This window comes from Entelurus aequoreus, linkage group LG04 (assembly GCF_033978785.1).
Source record: "Entelurus aequoreus isolate RoL-2023_Sb linkage group LG04, RoL_Eaeq_v1.1, whole genome shotgun sequence".
NCBI classification, from domain to species: domain Eukaryota; kingdom Metazoa; phylum Chordata; class Actinopteri; order Syngnathiformes; family Syngnathidae; genus Entelurus; species Entelurus aequoreus.
The window spans coordinates 43,184,007-43,208,289 of record NC_084734.1 but is presented as its reverse complement, the minus strand read 5'-3'; the positions used below and the strand labels follow the sequence as shown (position 1 = coordinate 43,208,289).

General features: G+C 41.1%; 1 protein-coding gene across 1 annotated transcript; it reads left to right on the top strand.

Annotated features, from left to right (window-relative positions):
- The first annotated feature begins 527 nt into the window (after positions 1–527).
- ubxn2a (UBX domain protein 2A) lies at positions 528–22,921 on the top strand. Its single transcript, XM_062043577.1, has 7 exons — positions 528–654; positions 961–1,014; positions 1,578–1,689; positions 4,347–4,456; positions 4,526–4,663; positions 14,430–14,591; positions 21,239–22,921. Exons 2-7 carry the CDS (start codon positions 980–982, stop codon positions 21,432–21,434), a joined length of 753 nt encoding a protein of 250 aa, XP_061899561.1. The 5' UTR covers positions 528–654; positions 961–979; the 3' UTR covers positions 21,435–22,921.
- The last annotated feature ends 1,362 nt before the right edge of the window (positions 22,922–24,283 follow it).

Below are 24,283 nucleotides of genomic sequence, written 5' to 3'. Positions count from 1 at the left end.
CATCAGTCATCAACAATTGAGAACAGAGAAATTAATATTGGAACAGTGTAGGTCTGACTTGGTAGGATATGTACAGCAAGTAGTGGACATAGAGAGAGAGAGAGAGAGAGAGAGAGAGAGAGAGAGAGAGAGAGAGAGAGAGAGAGAGAAGAGAGAGAGAGAGAGAGAGAGAGAGAGAGAGAGAGAGAGCGAGAGAGATCAGAAGGCATAAGAAAAAGTATCTGCATTTGATTGTTTACATTTGATTATTAAAAATCCGGGGAGGGTGTTAGTTTAGGGTTGTAGCTGCCTGGAGGTGTACTTTTATTGCAGTTTTGAAGGAGGATAGAGATGCCCTTTCTTTTATACCTGTTGGGTTCTCCATAACCTTCTCCTCTGCTGGCACAAATAGATTTACTATATTTTTACTTTTCTTGTATCACCCCATCCTTGCTCCAAAATGCTGGTGTTGTTTGTAAATGCTAAAAAAGTGAGCTTTGATGATGATGTTATGACGTCTGTGTTGAGTGACGCTGCCCAGGTGAAAAGGACCAGGCTCGTTACGACAGTAGGAGCCAATTTACGTCGCTGCGTGACGTCAGAGCTGCTGCCATAAACGAGTATGGTAGAAGCAGATTTGTGTGTCCGCGAAGCAGCCGAGCAAAATTAGAGCTGGTAAATTAGCTTTATCTTACATATTAGCTTGCAAATGATGTTGTTTAAAAATGTCTGTTTTAATTTTGATGTCGAAGTTGGTTCTGTTTCGTGACTCATGTACATTATTAATGATAGCCTTCATAAATAGCACGTCTTTAAAAAAATCAACTTCAAGTGGGTAACTAGATGTTCAAAACACGAAGGTATAAACAAAAACGTCATGACGAGATTGGACCTGGTAAAGTCAAGGGTACCCTTTTTGTTTGTTTACTGTGATATAAATGTCCCTGAAATGACAGTTTGTCTTATGTTACTTATTTTCAGATGGACAACACAAGTCGACATGATACACAATGACGTGGAGAATGATGACAATTTGTAAGGAAATCACCATTTTATATATGCTATGTCATGGTTAAATTGTTAAAATATTGGTTAATTTCGATTATGCATAGTTATAATATGGTACATCATATCATATATGACCTGGTCAGTGGCCTTGTGGTTAGTTCAAACCCCGGCCGAGTCATACCAAAGACTATAAAAATGGGACCCGTCACCTCCCTGCTTGGCACTCAGCATCAAGGGTTGGAATTGGGGGTTAAATCACCAAAATGATTCCCGGGCGTGGCCACTGGTGCTGCTCACTTCTCCCCTCACCTCCCAGGGGTGAACGAGGGGATGGGTCAAATGCAGAGGTTAATTTCACCACACCTAGTGTTTGTGTGACAGTCATTGGTACTTTTAATTTTACTTTAATATTTCCAGTTTCTCATTACAACATGTCCGAAAAGGAAGAGTTTATTTAATCCTCCCCTTTTTTAATTTGTTAACAATTTCTAACACAATCACCTCCATTTTGGCAAGACAGGCCACAAACTGCATGTTTTGACATGACAAAGAAAAATAGACAATTTAGTGTTGTGTGTGTGTCTTAAAAGGGTTGCGAGCGATGATGATGAAGAGGAGGCTCCGATGAGATGTAGTTTCTCAGTAGAAGACCTCCTGGACGAGGTGGAGAAGATCTGTTACGATGCCTCAGGGACGTCTAAGGTCAGACCACAAGGCGATTCGCTTGTATTTTGCACCACAGGATGACATCTAGTCACACTGAAAACAAAAACAAATCCATATTATGAGATGAAGTCGACAAATGAGATGCGGACTCTATAGCAGGGGAGTCTGAAATGCAGCCCAGGGGTCATTTGCGACCAGCGTTTTATTTTTTTATAGACCAGCGACACATTGTAAAAATAAAAATTAAACAAAATAGATTGGAGAAATAGACAAAAAAGGCTCAACATAAGGAGTCTAATCTGTAATGTTGATGTTAATAATTTATAACGTATCCATCCATCCATCCATCTTCTTCTGCTTATCCGAGGTCTGGTTGCGGGGGCAGCATCCTAAGCAGGGAAGCCCAGACTTTTCCTCTCCCCAGCCACTTTGTCCAGCAATTTATAACGTATAATACACACAATTGTTTTAGCCCTTTTATGAAAGAAAAAAACAGGTCTCACTTTACTACAGGTAGACCCTTTTATTTTGTAATACTATGATTTAATTATTGTAAAATATGTATTATTTTCCTCTCTTAAAATCCCAATTTTATTCGCATATAATAGGTCTGGTCAATCCGTGGCTCCCGAGATGAATGTGGCTCTTTGCCAGGTTTCATGTGGCTCTTATGAATCGACATTGAGGTTTGATAAATAACTGCAAAGGCTGAGTTTTTTGTTTTTCCCCTTGCTGTTACTAGCATTTGAGTGACAGACATGTTCGCCAATCAGAATTGTTGAGCCTCGCGTTTGTCTGTCTCTCGCTTCAAACAGAGAGAAAGATGTGTCACTCTGTGTATCGCTCTCAGCATCTGAGCATGTTTATTTACCAGTAGAATTAACTGAATGCAGTGAGCCCTCTTTTTACTCATTCACAATCTTTATCTTGGTGGTAGGAGCGTGGGGCGCCAGTTTTACACACAGGAAGCACAGACAGCCTCCCTAATTGGGACTCGCCAGTATTGTGCTGCAACGTAACAAAAATTAGGAGGAAAAAAATATAAATTTAAAGCCAAATGTCCCGTGGTAATATTTTAGCTTCAAATTGAATAGGCAATTTTTGCTCATTAATGCGGACGAACGAACAAGAATGCCATGATCACGTGATTGCAACAGACTGACAACCCAATCTTGTTTTTCCAACTGGGGGAAAAAAATAAACTTTAATATGTTCAATATTTATTTAAGTTACATATTCGCTTACAGAAATGAGAGTCCATTTTACGTTTTTGTTTATTTTGGATAACTAAAAGTTATTTACCTTGTAATTATAGTACAATAGTATATATTTCTACAGTGAGGAGAAATAAAAGTGTATATCCTTTTAAATGGTTACTTTCATTATTGTATATTACGATCACATTACATTATAATCACTGTAAAGTTTTTTGGGTTTTTTTCAGTATAAGCAATATGTAGACAAAAGCTTTGAGTCTGCATAAAGCTGAATTTTTTAAAAAGTTTATTGCATATTGTTCTAATGTGTGGCACCTTGAGACAAGAATATGTTGATTGACAGTCTAAAAATAACATGTCTTCCTTCATGCCTTATTTTTGCACTTTTATGCATCGTTTTGTTTGAAATATAAATATCGCAAATGCATTTACAATCGTAACTTTGGACAGAAACGGCAGGGAAAAATGTACAGCAAAACAAAAATATGACGACGAACACAGGATGTTTTTGACTGAGTGAGAGAGTTTATATTTTTTGTTGAACGTAATGGCAAGCCATTTTGCCATTTTGCCATCCATCCATTGGATGGATGTCAGGCAACATTAGCGCATTTAAAAGCTTCAAATCTTCAGCGTCTTGGACTTGGTTGAACTGGGAGTTTTTCTGAGACAGCACACACAATGTTCATTGTTGAAAATGACTGGCCTGTGGTCTTACTGTAGTAGTCAAATTATGACATCATGTTGGTGTGTGAGATTTACAATGTATATATTATTTAACACATTTTCAGTGTTGCCCTTACCTTTTAAAGTACAATAGATTTGTATTTGTTGTGGAAAAATGTGAATTGTGGAGGCAACCATAAAAAGCCCCAAAAAACCCTAAACCCAATAATATACCTCACCCACAGTTATTCAACACACTTTAAATTAAGAAAAAATGATAAGCATACATTATATGGTTTAGTACTTTAAAACATGCTGTTACACAACATCAATACTTGTCAAAGCATGAGCAAATGGGGATAAGTTGATTGGCAACGCTAAATTGGCCCTAGTGTGTGAATGTGAGTGTGAATGTTGTCTATCTGTGTTGGCCCTGTGATGAGGTGGCGACCTGTCCAGGGTGTACACCGCCTACCGCCTGAATGCAGCTGAGATAGGCTCCAGCACCCACCGTAACCCCAAAAAAGGGACAAGCGGTAGAAAATGGATGGATGGATGGATTTATTTCTGCAGCACTCCTTTTGCCCCTGCAGATAGCGCCATCAAACCACTTTATGTATAAGTTTTCAATGTAAAAAAAAAAAAAGTAATAAACTATTTTATTTTTAATTAAAAAAAATTCCCTTTAAAGCGGAAAAGTCTGTGAACAGACGGTGATCTACTGTATTGTATGTATACGGTATTAAAACGCAAGATAAATAAGTGCATTTCCTTATATGGTGTTATAATTTTCCTTCTGTAAAACATCAGGTTGAGATGGTGGTGCGCCTGTGGAAGGACGGCTTCACTGTCAACGACCAGGAGTTCCGCAGCTACTCAGTACCTGAAAACCAGCAGTTTCTGGACGCCATCAAAAGGGGGTCAGTTTCAGTTTAGTCAATTTCATGAGGATGAGCAGCGCCCACATGAAATAAACAATCATGCTTCAGGGAGCTCCCGGCAGAGTGGGAGAGTCGGGCTGAGGAAGAGGAGCTGGAGGTCAATGTGGAGGACCTGACAGAAGAAGCCTATGTTCCCAAAAAGAAAGTTTTTCACCCTTTCAGCGGGAGAGGATACCGGCTTGGCAGGTGAGGGACGATGCACTCTTTATATCAGGTGTGTCCAAACGTTTGACTTTGGGGCCGCATGTAAAGTAAATACTATGTATGTGTGTGTACGTATGTGTGTGTGCCTATGTGTGTGTGTGCCTATGTGTGTGTGTTTGTGCGTATGTATTAACAAACATACATATTTATATATACAGTATGTATCAATCAATCAAAGATTATTCATATAGCCCTAAATCACGAGTGTCTCAAAGGGTTGCACAAGCCACGACATCCTCAGCTCAGATCCCACATCAGGGGAAAAAAAACTCAACCCAATGGTATACAACGAGAAACCTTGGTTGGGGGGGTCCACATCTGCGGTAGATGCCGAAGAGTACAGGGCCAAGAACTGAAGCCTGTGGAACTCCGCACGTTACCTTAACACACTCCGAGGTCACATTGTTATGGGAAACGCACTGCATCCTGTCAGTAAGATAGCCTTGTCTTGGTTTAACACCTAAGTCTGACATACCAATACGTGTTTTGATATGCTCTTACAAAATATTATGATCGACGGTATCGAAACCAGCGCTAAGATCAAGAAGCAGCAACATGGATGACGCATAAGCATCCATAGTTAGCAATAGATCATTAGTAATTTTTGCCAGGGCTGTCTCCGTAGAGTGATTTGCCCTGAAACCGGACTGAAAGGTTCACAGACATTGCTAGAGGCTAAGTGTTAATTTAGCTGCTGTGCAACAACTTTTTCGAGAATTTTCTAAATAAAGGGAAGGTGGGACACTGGTCGGTAGTTTACCATGAGGTCAGGATCGAGGTTAGGTCTTTTGAGCAGAGGATGAATAACCGCTTTTTTGAATGCTCGGGGAACAGTGTCAGAGGAAAGTGATAAGTTTATAATATTTAGCACTGATGGTCCTAATATTAAAACAGTTCCTTGATAAGTTGCCCAGAAAGTCTATATATATATATATATATATATATATATATATATATATATATATATATATATATATATATATATATATATACACACACCGGTGTGTGTGTGTGTGCCCCGACGGGATCACCACCTTATCGTGGTGGGGCACTTTGCGCGTCTCCATGACCCCTAGAGCTATGTCGGCTGGAGTCTTGTACTCCTGGCAGGGTTACCCAAGCTGAACAGGTCGAAGGGTAGAGTCCAGACTAAGAGTGATCCCGAAGACCTCAACGGTAGAACAGGCAGAAGATGGTAGCAGTGAGAAGCACCACAATGGCTGTAAAAGTGGACGAAGGCTAAGGGAGCACACCCTGACAGAAAAGCAAGCTGGTGGCGACAAGCTTTGAGGCGGTTTCCCAAAAACCTGGATTCCGGCAGCTTCCTGCAGTTGTAAGAAGATGCTGGTCGTCTAGGGTCTCCTTTGCCAATGGAACGATCTTCTTACAATCAAGGTAGTGGCGTTGGGAAAAGCGCACCCCTCATGCCACTCTAAAAACCATCATTGCGCAGGTATCTTCTTTACCTGAGTCTCCGACCTCAAAAGTCTGACGGCGATGGAGCGTCCAGTAACGGGGGCAGGTTTGAATGAGCTGGGAGCTCTTAGCTGGAACTCTGCACGTCAGCGGCACAGGACAACGGTCGTTAGCAGCTGGGATTGAGTGGCAGCTGTTTCCGGCAGACTCCTGTGCGTCTGAGCAGCCCCTATTTAGGGACCGCACTGCTCACCCCAATTGGGGAAAGGCCTAGAAAATGTGGCCTAAAGATTGCCCACTCAACACAGTACCCGGGCAGGAAACCGCACCTGTCAGGACATTCCATTACGCGGTCGAAATACAAAGATTATACCATTTAGAATTGCAGCATGGAACATAAGGACACTCCTGGATGCCAGTCCGGACAGACCACAGCGCAGAACAGCACTTGTTGCCAGCGAGCTAAAGCGCTACAATGTGGATGTGGCAGCACTCAGTGAGACCCGATTCCTCGAGGAAGGCTCACTCAATGAAGTAGGAGAGGGTTATACGTTCTTTTGGAAAGGATACCCCATGGGCGGACCACACCTTCACGGAATTGGTTTTGCAATCAAGAACAGCCTTCTGCTCAAGCTCACAGAATCACCAGTGGGTGTCAGTGAAAGGCTCATGACTCTTCGCATCCCCCTTACAAAATGCAGACATGTCACTTTGGTAAGTGCCTATGCACCAACTCTGCCATCCAATGATGAAGAGAAGGACTGCTTCCACCAGGCACTTGATGACATCCTCAGTCACATCCCGAGGAGTGACAAAATCATGTTGCTTGGTGATTTCAATGCAAGAGTCAGAAAGAACACGCAAAACTGGAATGGTGTGATCGGCGCCCACGGCATTGGAAAAGTCAACCCCAATGGCATGAGACTCCTTAGTCTCTGTGCGGAACACGATCTTACCATCACAAACACCATCTTCCAACAAAAGAACAAATATAAGGCATCCTGGATGCATCCCAGGTCCAAACACTGGCACCTGATCGACTATGCGATTGTGAGGAGGGCTGACCTCAAGGACGTGCTCATTACAAGAGCTATGCGAGGGGCAGACTCCTGGACCGACCACCGCATGATTCTGACAAAGGTCAGAATGCACGTTCGGCCCCTAACACGTCACGGTTCACCAAAGAGGAAAACACTCAACTGTGCCAGACTCTCCAGCAGCGACACCCGTGACAACTTCCGTCGCTCCCTAGCTGAGAAGCTGGCAGACATTGAGCCGCTGATCACCTCAGAGTCTGGGATGGATGAGAAGTGGACCTCTCTATCCACCATCCTCTTTGACACTGCAGCCCAAGCCATTGGTTTTAAAACCAAGAAACACCAGGACTGTTTTGACCAGAATGCTGGAGAGATCTCCACCCTCCTGTACAGAATGCACAAGGCACACAGAGCCACCCTGAACAACCCACAATCCCAATTCCATAAAAAGCAATGGCAAGCCCTTCGTTCTGAGGCCCAAACAACTCTCAGAAAACTGCAAGATGAGTGGTGGATCTCAAAGGCCAATGAAATCCAGTCTCACACTGATAGAAATTATATGCACAGTTTCTATGATGCAGTGAAAACCATCTACGGCCCCAGAAACTGCTCCCTGGCACCTGTTAGATCTGCTGATGGAACATCTTTAATCAAGGATCAGGCTATAATAGTGGAGCGGTGGGCTGAGCATTTTAACACCGTGCTCAACCAGCCCACCACAGTGGACCCAACTGTCCTTGCAGAGCTCCCTGAACATCCTAGCTTGCCAGATCTTGACCTCCCCCCAACCTTCAAAGAAATCCTGCATGCAGTCAAAACCCTGAAAAACAATAAATCCCCTGGACCTGACAGCATCCCGTCTGAACTTCTCAAGGAAGGAGGCTACCTCTGTATACGGACACTGCATCTCTACATTTCAGAGGTGTGGAGACGAAAGTGTGTCCCGCAACAGTGGAAAGATGCCAACATTGTGACCATCTACAAGAACAAAGGAGACAAATCCATCTGCTCCAATAGTAGGGGTATCTCTCTGTTGGCCATTGCTGGAAAGGTCCTTACCAAGGTCATGCTCCGCAGACTCATCCCCGCAATATCAGAACGGGTCACCCCAGAGTCGCAGTGTGGTTTTCGGAAGGACAGGGGGACAGTTGACATGATCTTTGTGACACGTCAGCTCCAAGAGAAATGCCGGGAGCAGCACTTGTTCATTGCCTTTGTCGACCTTTCAAAGGCATTTGACACAGTGAACAGGGACCTACTGTGGCAAGTCCTGAAGAGATTTGGGTGTCCACCCAAGTTTCTCACCATCCTTGCACAGTTCCATTCTGGGATGATGGCCCGAGTGGTAGTGGGAAGACACAGCTCAGAGCCCTTTGGTGTGAAAACTGGAGTGAAGCAGAGCTGTGTGCTGGCTCCAGTTCTTTTCAACATCTTCCTCGTCTGTGTCACAACACTGCTACGTAGGGGGATGGAGGAGCAGGCTGGAGTTACCATAGACTTCAGGCTTGATGGTAACCTGTTTAACATCAGGAGGCTACAGGCAACTACCAAGCTGACCTCAGAGACCATCATTGAGCTGCAATACGCCGATGACTGTGCCCTGGTTGCCCATACACCACAGGCTCTGCAAAACATCCTCTCGGCAGCTGTAACTGCATATACCAGAATGGGACTGACGATCAACACCCAGAAGACCGAGGTACTCTGTCAGTCCAGTGCTGACCTCCCACAATACCCCACAATAACCCTCACAGCAGCAGGGCAACAGCTGCTCACGGTGCCCACCTTCAAATACCTGGGGAGCATAATGTCTGACACCTGCTCAATGGATGACGAGATCCAGAACCGCCTCAAGCAAGCATCAGCATCTTTTGGTCGTCTAAGGAGAAGGGTTTTTCAGAACAGCAACCTCAAACTCCACACCAAAGTGCTGGTCTACAGAGCAGTATGCATCACTGCATTACTGTACGGATGTGAGGCATGGACTATCTACAGCCGCCATCTGAGAAGCCTGGAGACCTTCCATGTAAGATGTCTGCAGAAGATCCTTGGCATCACATGGAAGGACAGAGTGCCGCACACAGAAGTGCTGGAGAGGGCAGGCAGCTGCAGTGTGGAGTCCATCATGACCCAACATCAACTCAGGTGGTTGGGGCATGTCATCCGAATGCCCAGCCATAGACTCCCACGCAGAATCCTCTATGGTCAGTTACACCTTGGCCAACGCAGTGCTGGTGGGCAGAAGAAGCGGTTCAAAGACCAAATGAAGACCACACTGAAGAGATGCCAGATCAACCCCTCTTCATTGGAGGAACTTGCTTCCTGCCGAGACCTCTGGCGCTCCCACTCCTCACAGGGAGTGGATTATATAGAGGAACAGCGCACACAACACCGTGCAGCAAAGTGTGCGAAGAGGCATGCTTGCCAAGCCACCCCTGCTCCCCCCAGCACCTCCTTCACAGGCCCGGTCTGTAACCGCATCTGTGGATCCAGGATCGGACTGTTCAAACATCAGCAGACTCACAAATAAAAGAAGATGGTCATCATCGAATCGATGGACAACCATAAGCAAAGTAATATATATACTGTATATATATATATATATATATTATTACTATTATTATTATTATTTTTTTCAAATAACTAAATTAAGATTTCTGCTTGAGTATAATAATATAATACTTCTGTAAACAAAAATGCAGTATTGTATGCAAATAAATAATAATCTCTTAACATTGCGATTTAAAAATATGCAGACTTAAAACTTTTGTCTTGAAAAAATACTTCTGTAAATAAAAATGTAACATTGCACATTGTCTGTAAATAAATTAACTCCAATAAATCAATAAAGATACCAATAATAATGGTAATAAAAATCTATCGGATCAATGAAGTGCAAACTTAAAACTTCCGCATGTACTGATGTTAAAAACAATGTACACTTCACATGTAATATAGCACCAGCTTGATGATTAAATGCGCTATAATTCCACAAGAGTTATGCAGCAGCACACACGCACCAGGATGTGCAGAGCGACTGCTTTAGTTATCACTGTGGATTGTGCTCCTTTCTTATCATACTGTACATGGTATCTTGTGTAAACTGCTTCTTAGGTGGAGTTTGTGGTTGTTGCGGTCTTGTTCGCCTCGTAAACAGTTGCATTTCCCCCACTCGGCTCATAGCTGTTTTAGGTGCTGGAATAAGTTTGTTGTGCTTGTGCCTTTTTTGAAGAAACTTTGCAGCGTGCAGTGACAGTCACATGTTCCACACTTGTTGCCGCAAATCTAAAGCATTGGCAACACTTGTCTTTTCTTTGGAGCAAACGTCTTGCTCTTGTTAACATGAGCTTTAGCCATGTTTTGCTCGGCTTGTGGATCTCCGCTAAGGGAGTAATGGGGCGGACGAGGGCTACGGAAGCTCATTGGGTCAAAAAAATATGCCAAAGCAAGAGGAGAAAAACATCGATTTAAAAAAAAATTGTCTGGAACAAAAAGTCAAATTTATCGATATCGATATTTCGCCCAGGCCTTATTTATTACGTTATCAGGAAATTATCAGAGACACTTACATTTACGATTATTTAAGCAAGCTATAGCTAACAGACTGAACAACTACCCCCTGATGACACTACAATATGAAGTATAAACGATAAAACATTGAATATTAAGTAAGGCTGAAACGACGCGTCGCATATTTACGTCACACTACCGTCATGGCGGAGCGCAAAGCAGACTGTGCGAGCGAGGGGGAAAAAAATCACGCCAAAAGTGGTCAAAAGTGTGGGAGTATTTCAATACACGGCCTAATAATGTTGTTGTATGCACACTGTGTCGAGCGTAAATGGCCTATCATAGCAGCACAACGGCTATGAACGAACATTTGAAAAGAAAACCATCAACTAGTCAATCGTCCGCGCGAGTATACGTTGTCATCATTACACAAAAACATGAATGTGTCATTTGTATCTGCTAGGGGTGTAACGGTACGTGTTTTGTATTGAACCGTTTCGGTACGGGGCTTTCGGTTCGGTACGGGGGTGTACCGAACGAGTTTCTAAGCTAAAGCTAACTTTAGCTGCTAAAGTGTTAACAAGCTGCTTCGCTCCTTCTGCGGCTGCCTCTGTCTCAGCACGCAACATTGTCCCACCCACACAACCATCTGATTGGTACACACAAAGCGTTATACAAAGCGTTATCAGCCAATCAGCAGTGCGTATTCAAAACGTTACCAGCCAATCAGCAGTGTGTATTCAGAGCGCATGTAGTCAGCGCTTCAGCGTGGAGCAGATAGGTGTTTAGCAGGTGAGCATCAGGCAGCGGACTCTCCCCAAATGATAATAAACACCTCCCAGTCAACTACTAGTAACATCACTATGAGCTAGGGATGGGCGATACCACACTTTTAGGATTCGATACGATACCGATACTTTATCTTGCCTTTTCATTAATACCGATACCATTAATTTCTTATTGGCAATTTTTGTCAGTCAAAAATATTATTACTATTGTTATTATTTAAGACAAATCACAAGACAAATACAGACCATTTATACCACATTTATTATGGTCAATATATAATAAAAGTAAAATTAAAATAAATAACATAAATGATAAATAAATGATAAATGGGTTATACTTGTATAGCGCTTTTCTACCTTCAAGGTACTCAAAGCGCTTTGACAGTATTTCCACATTCACCCATTCACACACTGATGGCGGGAGCTGCCATGCAAGGCGCTAACCAGCAGCCATCAGGAGCAAAGGGTGAAGTGTCTTGCCCAAGGACACAACAGACGTAACTAGGATGGTAGAAGGCGGGGATTGAACCCCAGTAACCAGCAACCCTCCGATTGCTGGCACAGCCACTCTACCAACTTCGCCACGCTGTATTGTATATAATAATAATTATATATTATATATAATAATAATTAGGTATTAGGGCTTTCCAATTAACTGTCAAATCCGAATCGCAAGAAGCTGCAGTTATTTTTTAAAGTTTGTGATATAATTAGCAATTAATGAAATATGAAATAGGCTAATGTTTTCTAAATGTAAGAAATGATGTTACAGATTAAAACCAAAATCACATTCAATCATATATTTCAAGATTTTCTTGGAAAAAAATAAAACTGTAATGCAAAGATGAAGAATCTCCAAATTGTATCTCTTTCTTATCTTGTTTTAAATACTCAAGCAATTTTCAACTAACAGTAAATTCCCCTGTGTGGAAATTATTTGAATTTAGGATAATCATTTAAACAAAAATATTCAGTAAACATTACTAAAAAAAACAATGCCTGTTTTAAGTCAACAATTGGACAACACTGGATATGCCTGGCTGCATCGCTGTCGGCTAGCTGTGTGTGTGTTGCACGTTGACGACGCTCATTCGCTGTCTCCTGTCACATGACTGGGCCAGCTCTATACTCTGCCAGGTACAGGGGTGTCCCAGCACATAGTAAGTTAAAGTAAGTCATCAAAAACATCTGAAAGTGATGCTTCCACCCCCCACACGCCGTTTTTTGGTTTATATCGATACTTTTTTCAGAAAAGTGATGCCAAATGAGTAGCGTGTGAGTATCGATATATCGATACCACAGGATCGATACGCACATCCCTACTATGAGCCCGTTGACCTTCTAGGAATATAAACTGGAGCTCAGCTCACTCGCAGTCCTGGCTTGAGGTGAAGGCTACCGGTAATTAGCTCTCAGTTCCAGCCACATCGACCCCTTCTGAGCGCCTATTTTCAGCTGCTGGGAATATTGTAAACAAGAAAAGAACCAGAGCATGTAGACATGCTAACCTTTCTTCATTACAACTGTTAGTCACTCACTGGAATGAGTAGAATTGGTTATTGTGTACTGTGTTGGACTGGATGTTTATTTTGCACATTTTAAAAGCAATACTTAATGTTTACAGTGCTCCAGAATATTTAGATTGGCACTTTTTTGTATTGGATGTTTATCTTTATTTTTGCACATTTTAGCAAACAAGCAATACTTTCACTTTTGTTGAAATGTTTACACTGTTGTTACAGAATATTTCGTTTTGCACTTTTTTGTATTGGATGTTTATCTTTATTTTTGCACATTTTAAAGCAAAATAAGCAATACTTTTACTTTTGAAATGCTTATACTATTGCAGAATATTACGATTTGCACTGGATGTTTACTTTTATATTTGCACATTAAAAAGCAAATAAGCTACTTTTAATTTTGTTAAATGTTAAAAGTTTTAAATGTTTACATTGTTACAGAATATTTTGTCATGTTGTTGTCAATGTTGACTGAGTGGCCATACTTCCTTTTTTTTGTAAATAAAAGCCATGCCTTTTGAAAAAACTGGCCTACATTTATTTTTTCATCTTCATTTTGAATAAAAAAATAATCGGTAAAAGGAAAAATAATCTATAGATGAATCTAAAAAATAATCTATAGATGATCATTTATTTATAACCGATTAATCGGAAAAAATAATCTATAGATTAATCGATAGAAAAATAATCGTTAGCTGCAGTCTTAATATTAAGTATGTGAGAGCTCGATTCCTACTTAGTTTACTTCTGTGACAACTTCCCTAAAAGTTTGTAATGTATCAGAAATATCAAACACCTAAAATGCACCAAACATGGCAAAGTGTGGAGAGAGTGTTTTGCATATTATAAATCATGCATTGTAGTGTATTTATATGGGTGTAATTTTTAATTATGAATGTATTTTATAATGTCCATAAAGTTGAACGAGCAGGAGGTGTGATATGTGCGACCATGTGTTGACTTTCTGTGTTAGTTGTAGTTTGTTGGAAAGGTTGTTTGGATTTGGTCATATAAGATATTGCTGTGCTCAGTACACTTTAATATAAAATTAATGTTGATTCACATAATTACTTATCTTGTCCATAAGATGGTGGCAAAATTGTGGCAAGTAAAAAGTAATTTATTAAAAATTAAACTGTAGACACATAGTGGGCCATACTTCTTATTTAGCTGAAGACACTGCCGGCCCATAGCTTGGACACAAATGCTTTATATAATACTTAAAACTGGGATGTTGCTTTGAAAGTTAAGTCATTATTAATCTTTTATCATTGTCAATTTCCCTGCACGCCACTAGGTGTCAGTGTACATTATAGTTTGTTAAGTGCTGCAGAAAAACAGACAAGATGAGAGCTGCAAAAAAGCATTGTTTTTATTTTTTACCTCAGCTGTCATGAATTTAAAAAACAGACACATTGCTGATGTTTGTAATTCTAAGGCATGCTTAATCTCTCGTTTCTGCTCGTACCACCGACAGCGTAGCCCCCAGAGTCGTGGCCAGGTCGCCATCTGTGCACGAGGATGGAGAATCTCCTCCTATTCCCATGGTAACGCTGGACCACGCCCTCCCCGTGACCTCGCTGCAGATCTGGTTGGCCGATGGCAGGAGATTGGTACAGAGGTTCAACCTATCACATAGGTGCGTGTCTCTAAATAAACATAACATCATTAATCTGCACGTTTGGCATCAGCGAACAATGCAAAGCACAACTCCCTTGTCCTCGCGTAATCTCTAGCACTGCTCTGTAGTTGAAAAGATGACAAAAAGATTTCTGTTTGTTCTAGTTTGGGACTCAAGGGGGGTTGTGTTTAAGGATTACATAACACTAGGCCACAGTGAGTGCTGCAGAGAACATAATCTGAGATGTAGCAGTGATGTGGAGCTATCAAATCCCAGGAGAAGGTATTGTTGAACCCCAATGCAGCTTTTATACAATAGGGTTAGGAGCTCAAGGACAGAGAGCACTGTCGAAGCCCTCCAACCTTCTGCTCGCCTCAGTGGGAGCAGGAGATCGGCAAGTGTATGCCAGGTAGTCATGAATAATGGAGCCCCTTACTCATGTGGCACCAGCAGCCCTCAAACCTCCGTGCTCCAACACAATACATTTGTCCCTATAGGAATTAATGCAAATATAAATACTGTAATTATACTACCGGACTATTGAGCGCACCGGGATATAAACAGCACCTACTAAATTTTAGAATAACTTTTTTTTCCCCCATATATTAGCTTTACCAGACTATAAGCCGCACATATACATATACATCGTGAAATTAGTTCTTTACACAGAAATATTTTGTAAATGTTTATTTACATACCATAATTGTTTCCAAACGGTGTCTGTAAGTAACACGGCAGTAAAACGGCTGTTCAAACAAAACAGACGTCATCGTCATGGACCCACAAGCTACTGAAGCTTGCTCTCCAATCAGCTAAACAGACTCAATAACGCCACGGTGACATTTTGGTCAACTTACTGAGGAAGAGGAACTTGTGAAACTAAAACAATACAAAAATAATGCCATTGTAAGTTATAATACTAACACAGACACTTGGGAAGGTGTTAGCATACTAGCTAATGCTAACTACGCTAGCTTCTTTACATTACGATAGCACGTACAAATATGCTTGAAAACATTCCTACAGACATCAAACATGGGACGGTTTTGTAAATAAGAATTGTTTTAGTTAAACTGTGAAACTTACAAACGTTGCTAGGAGTGATAAATTAAGAATTATTTCGAGCAGTAACGCTATGGACGCTTATTTCAGGTTTAAGGCATTAAAACAGGAAGTACATTTTTCACCCGCAGCACCTGCATTGTGCAAACTCATCCAAAAGATGGCGCAGTAGCACGAACAACACACCATCTTAGTCCTCTGCTTGGTTCTAATGGAAACTATTGAACACGAAGCATTATGGGCATTAGAGAAAAAAAATTCCATAAAATAGCCGCTCAGTTTTATAAGCCGCAGGGTCCAAATGCTAGGAAAAAAGTAGCGGCTTTTAGTCCGGAATTTACGGTAATCAGTTCCAGGGTCCCCATCATAAATGATCAAACGCACAGGGATTTATTCAAGTAATATTCCTAAGCTTAAAATACGTTTGTTGTGTAAATCAAAAACAACAAACGAGGACTGCCATCTAATTTTTTACGATGTAAGTAGAAAAAGAAGTCAACCGTCAAATCGCCAATACACTAACTCAAGGAATTCGTGACGTTGCGATCGCACCGATTCCCACAAATTCAACCAATCTTGCAAATTATGCTTTGTCCAATGCCTGCAACTTCCCCACACATTTTGGCCATTCAGCGTCATTTTCGCCAAACAGTTCTTATTCTGAGTGATGCTCAAATGTGCACATCAACTGTCTAATTCAAATCTAACATATGTTTGTTTCTAGACAAATCAGGAACAACATGTAACAATATATCCATCCATCCATCCATTTTCTACCGCTTGTCCATTTCGGGGTCGCGGGGGGTGCTGGAGCCTGTCTCAGCTGCATTCGGGTGGAAGGCGGGGTACACCCTGGAAAAGTCGCCACCTTGTAACAATATATAGACTATTTAGTGTTCAAACTGCACAATTGTCCTCCAGCGTAGGGCTGGGCGATATGGCCTTTTATTAATATCTCAATATTTTTAGGACATGTCACGATACACGATATATATCTCGATATTTTGCCTTAGCCTTGAATTAACACTTGATGCATATAATCACATCAGTATGATGATTCTATGGGTCTACATTAAAACATTCTTGTTCATGCTGCATTAATACGTGCTAATTTTAAACTTTCATGCAGAGAGGGAAATCACAACTACCGTATTTCCTTGAATAGCCGCAGGGGCGCTAATTAATTTAAAACCTCTTCTCACTCCTGCGGTTACCAAAACCATGCGGAATGAGCAAGCATGCTCTAATTATTTTAAAACCTCTTCTCACTCCGGCGCATACCTTATCATTAAAAACACATTTAATAAAAAAAACGTTATTATGATCTTACCTTTACTTGTAGATGGGTCCATGTGCAGCTGCTTCTGATCAAAGGCAGTCTTTCTCATCTTTCTTCTATTTTAAAAGTCTCTGGAGATATTCCTTTAATTATTACCTCCTGCTTCGATTGAAAGTCCAGTTTAGAAAACGGTTTTATTTTAGATATGTAATCCTCCATGTTAAAAGTGCAAGCAAACAATTGCTGCATGCTTGCTGCTTGTTGTCTTCTTCTGCAGTACCTGTCTCCTGCAGTACTGGTAGTCGCAAGAAGGATCACTAGCGCCCTCTACCACCTGGAGGCGGGAGTCATTTAATGACTCATATTTGACCCGGCGGAAGTGCCAAGCATGCGCTAATTATTTTGCGAAACGAGTTTGACCCGGCTGTAATTCTAGGCAGGCGAATACTATATTCCCGGCGCCAATTCAAGGAAATACGGTAAGTCAATTTACCAAAACTGTATTTATTAAGCAGTTGCACAAACATTCGTGTAATTTCCAAAACAGAAAGTGCAAGATTGTCAGAGACATTTTAAAACAAGCTATTAGTGCACTTTTGTGCATGATGTCACTAAGAGGGGGATCTCAGACACGTGTTATTTTGCGGCCCGCACCTTACTATGAAAATTTAATGTTAGTGCAGCCCGCGCGTTCTATTTGAATGGCGCTTGACAGCGTCATACTTGCCAACCCTCACGATTTTTTCGGGAGATTCCCGAATTTCAGGGCAACCATTCTCTCGAATGTCTTTACCCAAACAACAATATTAAGGGCGTGCCGTGATATCACTGCCTTTAGCGCCCTCTACAACCTGTACAAACAGCGTGCTAGCCCATTCACATGTTGTATTTGGCTTCTGTACACACACGTAAGTGACTGCAAGACGTACTTTATCAACAGCCGCACAGGTCACACTGAGGGTGGCCGTATAAACAAGTGTAACACTGTTACAAATATGCGCCACACTGTGAACCCACACCAAACAAGAATGACAAACACATTTCGGGAGAACATCCGCACCGTAACACAACATAAACACAACAGCACAAATACCCAGAATCCCATGCAGCCCTAACTCTTCCGGGCTGCAATATACACCCCTGCTACCACCACAAAGGTTATTTAACATTATGTAACATTTCAGGGAAGTCTTATCAACACCTGTTTTTAAAGTCTTGAACAAGTCAAATATGTTTGCAGTGCAAGGTGCAATGTAGTTATGTCATCACCTTATAAAGACACCACACAGATCCATCACTGTTTTTATTCATTACAATTACACTCAGCCGGACATTTTTTTAATGTAGGCTGAGCACAGACCTTTGACATGGTACTGTATATCCATCCATCCATTTTCTACCGCTTATTCCCTTCGGGGTCGCGGGGGGCGCTGGAGCCTATCTCAGCTACAATCGGGCGGAAGGCGGGGTACACCCTGGACAAGTCGCCACCTCATCGCAGGGCGGTACTGTATATCATATCATATTAAACAATCAATACAATAAGCATATCAGCTGGGTTTGCAGTTAATCAAAGTGTGTTTGATTCCACGCAAACGCAGCACGATGGAGTGACGTCATATGGCGACCAGAGACCGGTCAGCGGATGGTATATTGCTTCCGAGCAACTTTATGGATTATTATATTAAATTTTTTACTTTTTAAATTTTTTTTTTTTTCTGTGACTTTCCACATTTAGATTCTGTTTTTAGCAAACATGATTCCATTCGCGATTCCAATGACGCCTAAATCTATAATTCTGTTTACTTCCGTGTAGTGGGGCTTTAAAAGTTTGACTCCAATTGGCTGTTCCGCTGTGTCTTTTTTTTAATGTTTTGCAGCATCACCTGAATGAATGTGACAGCATGTGTGTCATTATTACGAAGGTCAGCTGGATAAATAAAGTACAGTGATGATAGCAGTATTATTAGTCCAGAATTTTTTAACGGTCCGCTTCGATCGACCCAATTAGAAACCGGTACCTAAAAATACCGGTACTCTGTATACAGCCTTTATTAATAAGTGTGTAATAGACAGATCATTTTCAAGTTTTTAAAACTATTAATGGACAATTTGTTTGCTTTAATGATATGTTTGTTAAACATCATGCCTTTTAAACAGCTCAAAACAAAATGGACCAAAATACGTTATGCATGACAATAGAGAAATGACTTGCAGTGCATTGGTGTATTCTGGACGAGATTTGTATTTCTGTTGAAAGAGCACTTGCTTTTAGAGGAGAGGATCTACACTTCCGTGTTTAGATACCACTTTCGTGCGTTAACACAAATTGTGGATTGTTACGATCATGGTTTGATTGTCAAAGATGTGATATTTCTACCTGAATAAATGCTTCTGATATACTGAACATTACGGGTTGTACAAGTTAATGGTATTATCGCTACACAACAATGTCTTAAGCGTGTCTATTTATTAATAAAGTGTAATCTTCAGCCTGCTAAACTTTATGTAAGAGGACTATCAACTAGAACATGTTATGAAATATTTTACACAATATTTCAGCCTGCCAGAAAATATGCCCCCCTATATTTCTCAACCGATGTACTAGCATTTATTTAGTTCAGTTCAGCTTCAGTTTATTTCGAACATGCATACAATACAATTACAATGTTATACATCACATATTTCCAGTTCTTCCATTACAGCATGTCCGAAAAGGAGTAGGAAAATAAAAATATATTTATTTAGGTAAAAATATCATAAATGACATTACAAAACATCTTTGACAATCAAAGAATGATCGCAATGTAAGACATTTTTCTTTTTGTTAGTGTAGTTAAACTGGATGTAAAATTTAGCGCTTTTAAGCCGGAAGTCTGATTGTTTTGAGAAAAGGTGTCTTGACTGACAGATAAAAAAAAAAAGTGCTGCCTACTTTGTTTCATTTCTACTGAGCTTACAATTTTACTAAACCAGTTACAGTAACGATGTACATTTTATGTTATCAATGAACTTAACTATAATCTAAACACAGAAGTGAAGCTCCACCTCTCTGAATGCAAGCGTGCACGCACTTTTTGCCCCAAAATGACATATTACGGCGATCGTTCTCGGACAATAATAGTCTTGTCTTGTCAGAAGAAAGACTTGCCAAGACTTTTGACCTGGGTTTTCCATAATGTACCTTTTTTGTCCATTTATGCTTGCTATTTTTGCCCCTTGTGGCTCATTAGTATCTGAACGCAGCTACATTTTCCCACACTATGAAATTGCCAGAGGGTCAGAAAGGGCGCATGCGTGTTAATCACGTGTTAAAAACATTTGCGTCGTTAAAAGAAGTTATAGTTCACGCGTTACCAGGTTAACTTTAACAACCCAAGTTGGAACATAAATGTCCAAGATGGAAAAATACTGTTCAAGCGTAAAACCTACACAGAGAATGTCTGCAACAAGTGGACAACAAGAAAGTGTTTGATGATGTTTTTTTAATGCAACTATAATACATTTTTACTATTATTAGTCATCCATCCATCCATTTTCTACTTGTCCGTTTGGGGTCGCGGGGGGTGCTAGAGCCTATCCCAGCTGCACTCGGGCAGAAAGCGGGGTACACCCTGGACAAGTCTTCACCTCATTGCAAGTGTATTAAAACAGTACATTAATGACAATGAGATCTGAGTATGTGCTTTTACTGCCTTATAGTGTACTTTTAAGTCTGTGGGGTGAACATCAAGACAGTATTTTGTTGAAATCATGTGCTTTTTGAGGTTAAGGTTACAAGGAACACTTCAAACATTGATAGCAAAATCATCAAACCACAATTTGATTGAATGCTACAGAAAAACAAAACAGTCTCTAGACATCACAACTTTCTGAAAAAGCTGCAAATTCAAGCATTTTAGGCTGCTAAAATACCAAAAAAAAAGTCCAGGGAAATCCTGGAGGGACTCAGAAGTGATCACACAGCCAGCTAATTAACGTTAGCACTGAACCCAAGTCTCTGTCAACTTTTTCCAGAAAACTGGAAGTATTGTGGGGGCCACTTTGTTTATATTCGTTTTCACGCTAAAACCAATCCAGTGTAGGACAAAATACGCAAAACAATTAAATATGATTCTCTTCTCGTAACATTACATTTTATGACATAATTATCCAGATATGCAAATCACGCTTAAGTGCTTTCTCTGCTGAGGCACTTTGAATGAAGCTTTGCTGCAGGTTTTCCCTCAGCATTTCGGTCAATTTCCGAATTGTGCAACCGTTTGAATTTGTAGCGTCCATGCGGCAACATTTCCGACCTACTTTCCTCCGTCTCACCCGACAGGATTGTCGACGTTCAGGACTTTGTGGCGCGCTGCCAGAGGAACTGCCCGCCTTTCGTCCTGACCACATCGCTTCCCTTGCGGGAGCTGAACAACAAAGAGCTGAGCCTCCACGAGGCGGATCTGTCAAATGCTGTCATCGTCCAGAGGCCTCTGGACACACAGGCGCCCTTTGGACACTCGGGACTAGCACCTTAAATCCTCTGATTCCCTTGTGACCTTTCACCTGTCCTTCATCTACCTTTCATTGTCATTTGTTATTGTGGACTTCTTGTGGGATTATTAACAATCCTGTTTATATCTGGTGTTAAAGATCACATAATACGCTAATATTGCTTTCATACTTATAAACCTATATATGTGTATAAAGTCATAAAGTTCACCTTGTCTTTGGAGCTTATGTAAGGTGCAAACTCTTTTTCTCGATTATACAGCCTGAATCCGTCTGCAAGTGTTCTCATCCAATCAGAAGCTTGATCAGATTTTAAAAAACATATAAAAAAACAACGTATACTTGCTCTCAGCTCACCGCTAAATGCTCCTCTTGTCTTTGGAGGTCTCCCATGAGCAGACAGCAGCATATATTACTAACGGACCACAAATTTAAAATATATAGAACTGGATTGTTTATCACACTTCTCTCCTTTTCATTCATGTTGTACTGGTATATTTCTTGTGAGACAAGTGAATGTGAGTGTGAATGCTGTCTGTCTATCTGTGTTGGCCCTTTGATGAGGTAGCGACTTGTCCAGGGTGACCCCGCCTTCCGCCCGAATGCAGCTGAGATAGGCTCCAGCACCTCCCGCGATCCTGAAAGGGACAAACGGTAGAAAATGGATTGATGAAAGTGCTATTAAATTAAACAAATGAAAAGCCCCAAAGGCAGGATTTCACACCAGGTGTAAACGGGATTGTGTCCAGCCCATCAAACGGGTCAAAGGCGCTTGTTGATTGTTTAGGGTCCGGTCCCCTCTGGAGGAAATTTTTTCTGCCAGACAAAAACCCCTCAATTTGGCACCCGATGCAGATGGTAATCAAATCATCCTGGTGTCCATCTGCTGGTTCATAACACTTGTGAACCCCTCCCCTCCTCATCCTGCACACAAACAAACATATAAAGCCGCACCAAAAAATGCATGTTAAAGTCTTCCCAAACTGTGATTCATATTTTACTGCACTTTTGAATGCCAGTATGCTGCTTGTTTTACATTGAATCTTCATGTTGCCTATTTGCTCATTCTGACAAGTTATTCATGGTAATGTTTCATTTATATCACACTGTAAGCTTGTTATGTATGAATGTATCATATTATCTGCTTCGCATTCTTTACGTCCAACATGGAGTTCAAAACTAAACTCACAATACAGGAAATGGAATACGAACAGTATTTGTGTTTAAGTTACTTCCTGGTTAGACCGTGACTGTGAAAATATGTTCTTGTTTTTGCACCTTTGTTTATATCTGCACTGAAATGCATGAAGTTCTTCCTCGTCTTTAGCACCACTAAAAAAGTTAGGCGTTTGCGTTAAACGTTGAGTTGACGACGCTAGAATTCTCGCTCGCTCATTTGGAGGGCCCAGGTTTAAACCTCAAGCGGAACGGAAGCAAAGCATGCTTTTGAAAGTAATTCATCAATAACAGAGCATATAGAGCAGATTGCCTTCTTCATTAGTGTTGACTTTTGACATTTACATGTGAATTTTCAACTTTCTAAAAGAAAATCACAGGCATTTTTTTTGTTTGACTCTGCTCTTATTTTATTCTTTCCCCTAAACATGGCATTTTGACACTGTGTGTACAAAGGAGATAAGTAAAACTTCACCTGCCATGTACAGGCCTTTTATAGGTAATGCTGAAATGAATGTGCTGTGCAGTGTAAGAACACATTTTTTAAGTTTAACTTAAACATTTTTTAAGTCACTTCCTGTCAATGAGAAAGGACGCAAAGAAAAAAAGCTCCGCTTCTGCTACCGGAGTTTTTGTTAAGTCTGAAGATTTTGACCACTGATTTGACCACTGATTTGCGATCACAGCCACAGGAGAGTCACCTGGCATCTTCGATCTGATTTTGGTCAGTTGAGAGGCACTGAAACGCTGAAATAAGGCGAGTGGGAGAGCCGTTAGCCGCAAGCCAAAGGCGCCTCCCGCAGTTCAAAGCGGTTGCCTAGCAACCAAAAGTTACGGCGAGTTTACAGCTGTTTTAAAGTGATCCCGACGTCGCAGAGTGATATAAGTTGACAGGCTGACACCTCAAATTGATCTCTGAACGGCGCAAGGTACGAAATTGTTGAAAAAAACAAGTTAAAAGTGCCGCAAGTGGCTAAAGAAGTGACTGCCCTTAAGACATAAGTGGCGCTGACGTCAGTGACTGCCGCGATGCCACAAGTTAAAGGGTTGACTGGAAAGACTGATTTGAAGCTGGGCACAGGACATGATGGGATTCAAGAAGGGATACTACAAAAAATACTCCAGGAATTTAAAGAAGAAATGATAGAAAAATTGGAAGAATTGATGGATGGATGGAAAGAGGATATGAAAGAAGAAATTAAAGAAATGAAAAAAGAGAACAACTCCAGAAATAAAGAAGCCACTGAAATGAGCAAACAAATGAAGATCCTTCAAGAAGACAACAACATGTTGAGGAACATCATAGATGAAATGGATCAGGATAAACGAATGAATGATATCATTGTGACAGGGCACCGAATTAAACCAAGATCCTATGCGAAAGCTGTGAATAATGAAGGTGAACCAGATGAAATGGATATGGTCTCAGCAGAACAGCAAGTGGTCAACTTTCTGCAATCAAAAGAAATTGAAATTGACATTAATACCATCGAAACATGCATCCCACTGAACGGAAGAAACAACAACGCCACTCCAGTCGTGCTCGTGAAACTCGTAAACAGAAAATCTAAAATGGCATTGCTGAGACAGGGAAAGAAGCTGAAGGGAACAAATGTGTACATGAATGAGCATCTCACAAAACGTAATGCTGGAATCGCCAAGAAAGCACGCGACTTGAGAAGGCAGGGAAAAATCCAGG

What these genes read in the sequence shown, in the direction of transcription:
- ubxn2a (XM_062043577.1), top strand. Translation starts at nt 980, where the DNA reads ATGATACACAATGACGTGGAGAATGATGACAATTT. An exon ending in GTGGAGAATGATGACAATTT is followed by an intron (nt 1,015 to 1,577) that starts GTAAGGAAATCA and finishes GTGTCTTAAAAG; the next exon opens with GGTTGCGAGCGATGATGATG. An exon ending in AGGTTCAACCTATCACATAG is followed by an intron (nt 14,592 to 21,238) that starts GTGCGTGTCTCT and finishes CTCACCCGACAG; the next exon opens with GATTGTCGACGTTCAGGACT.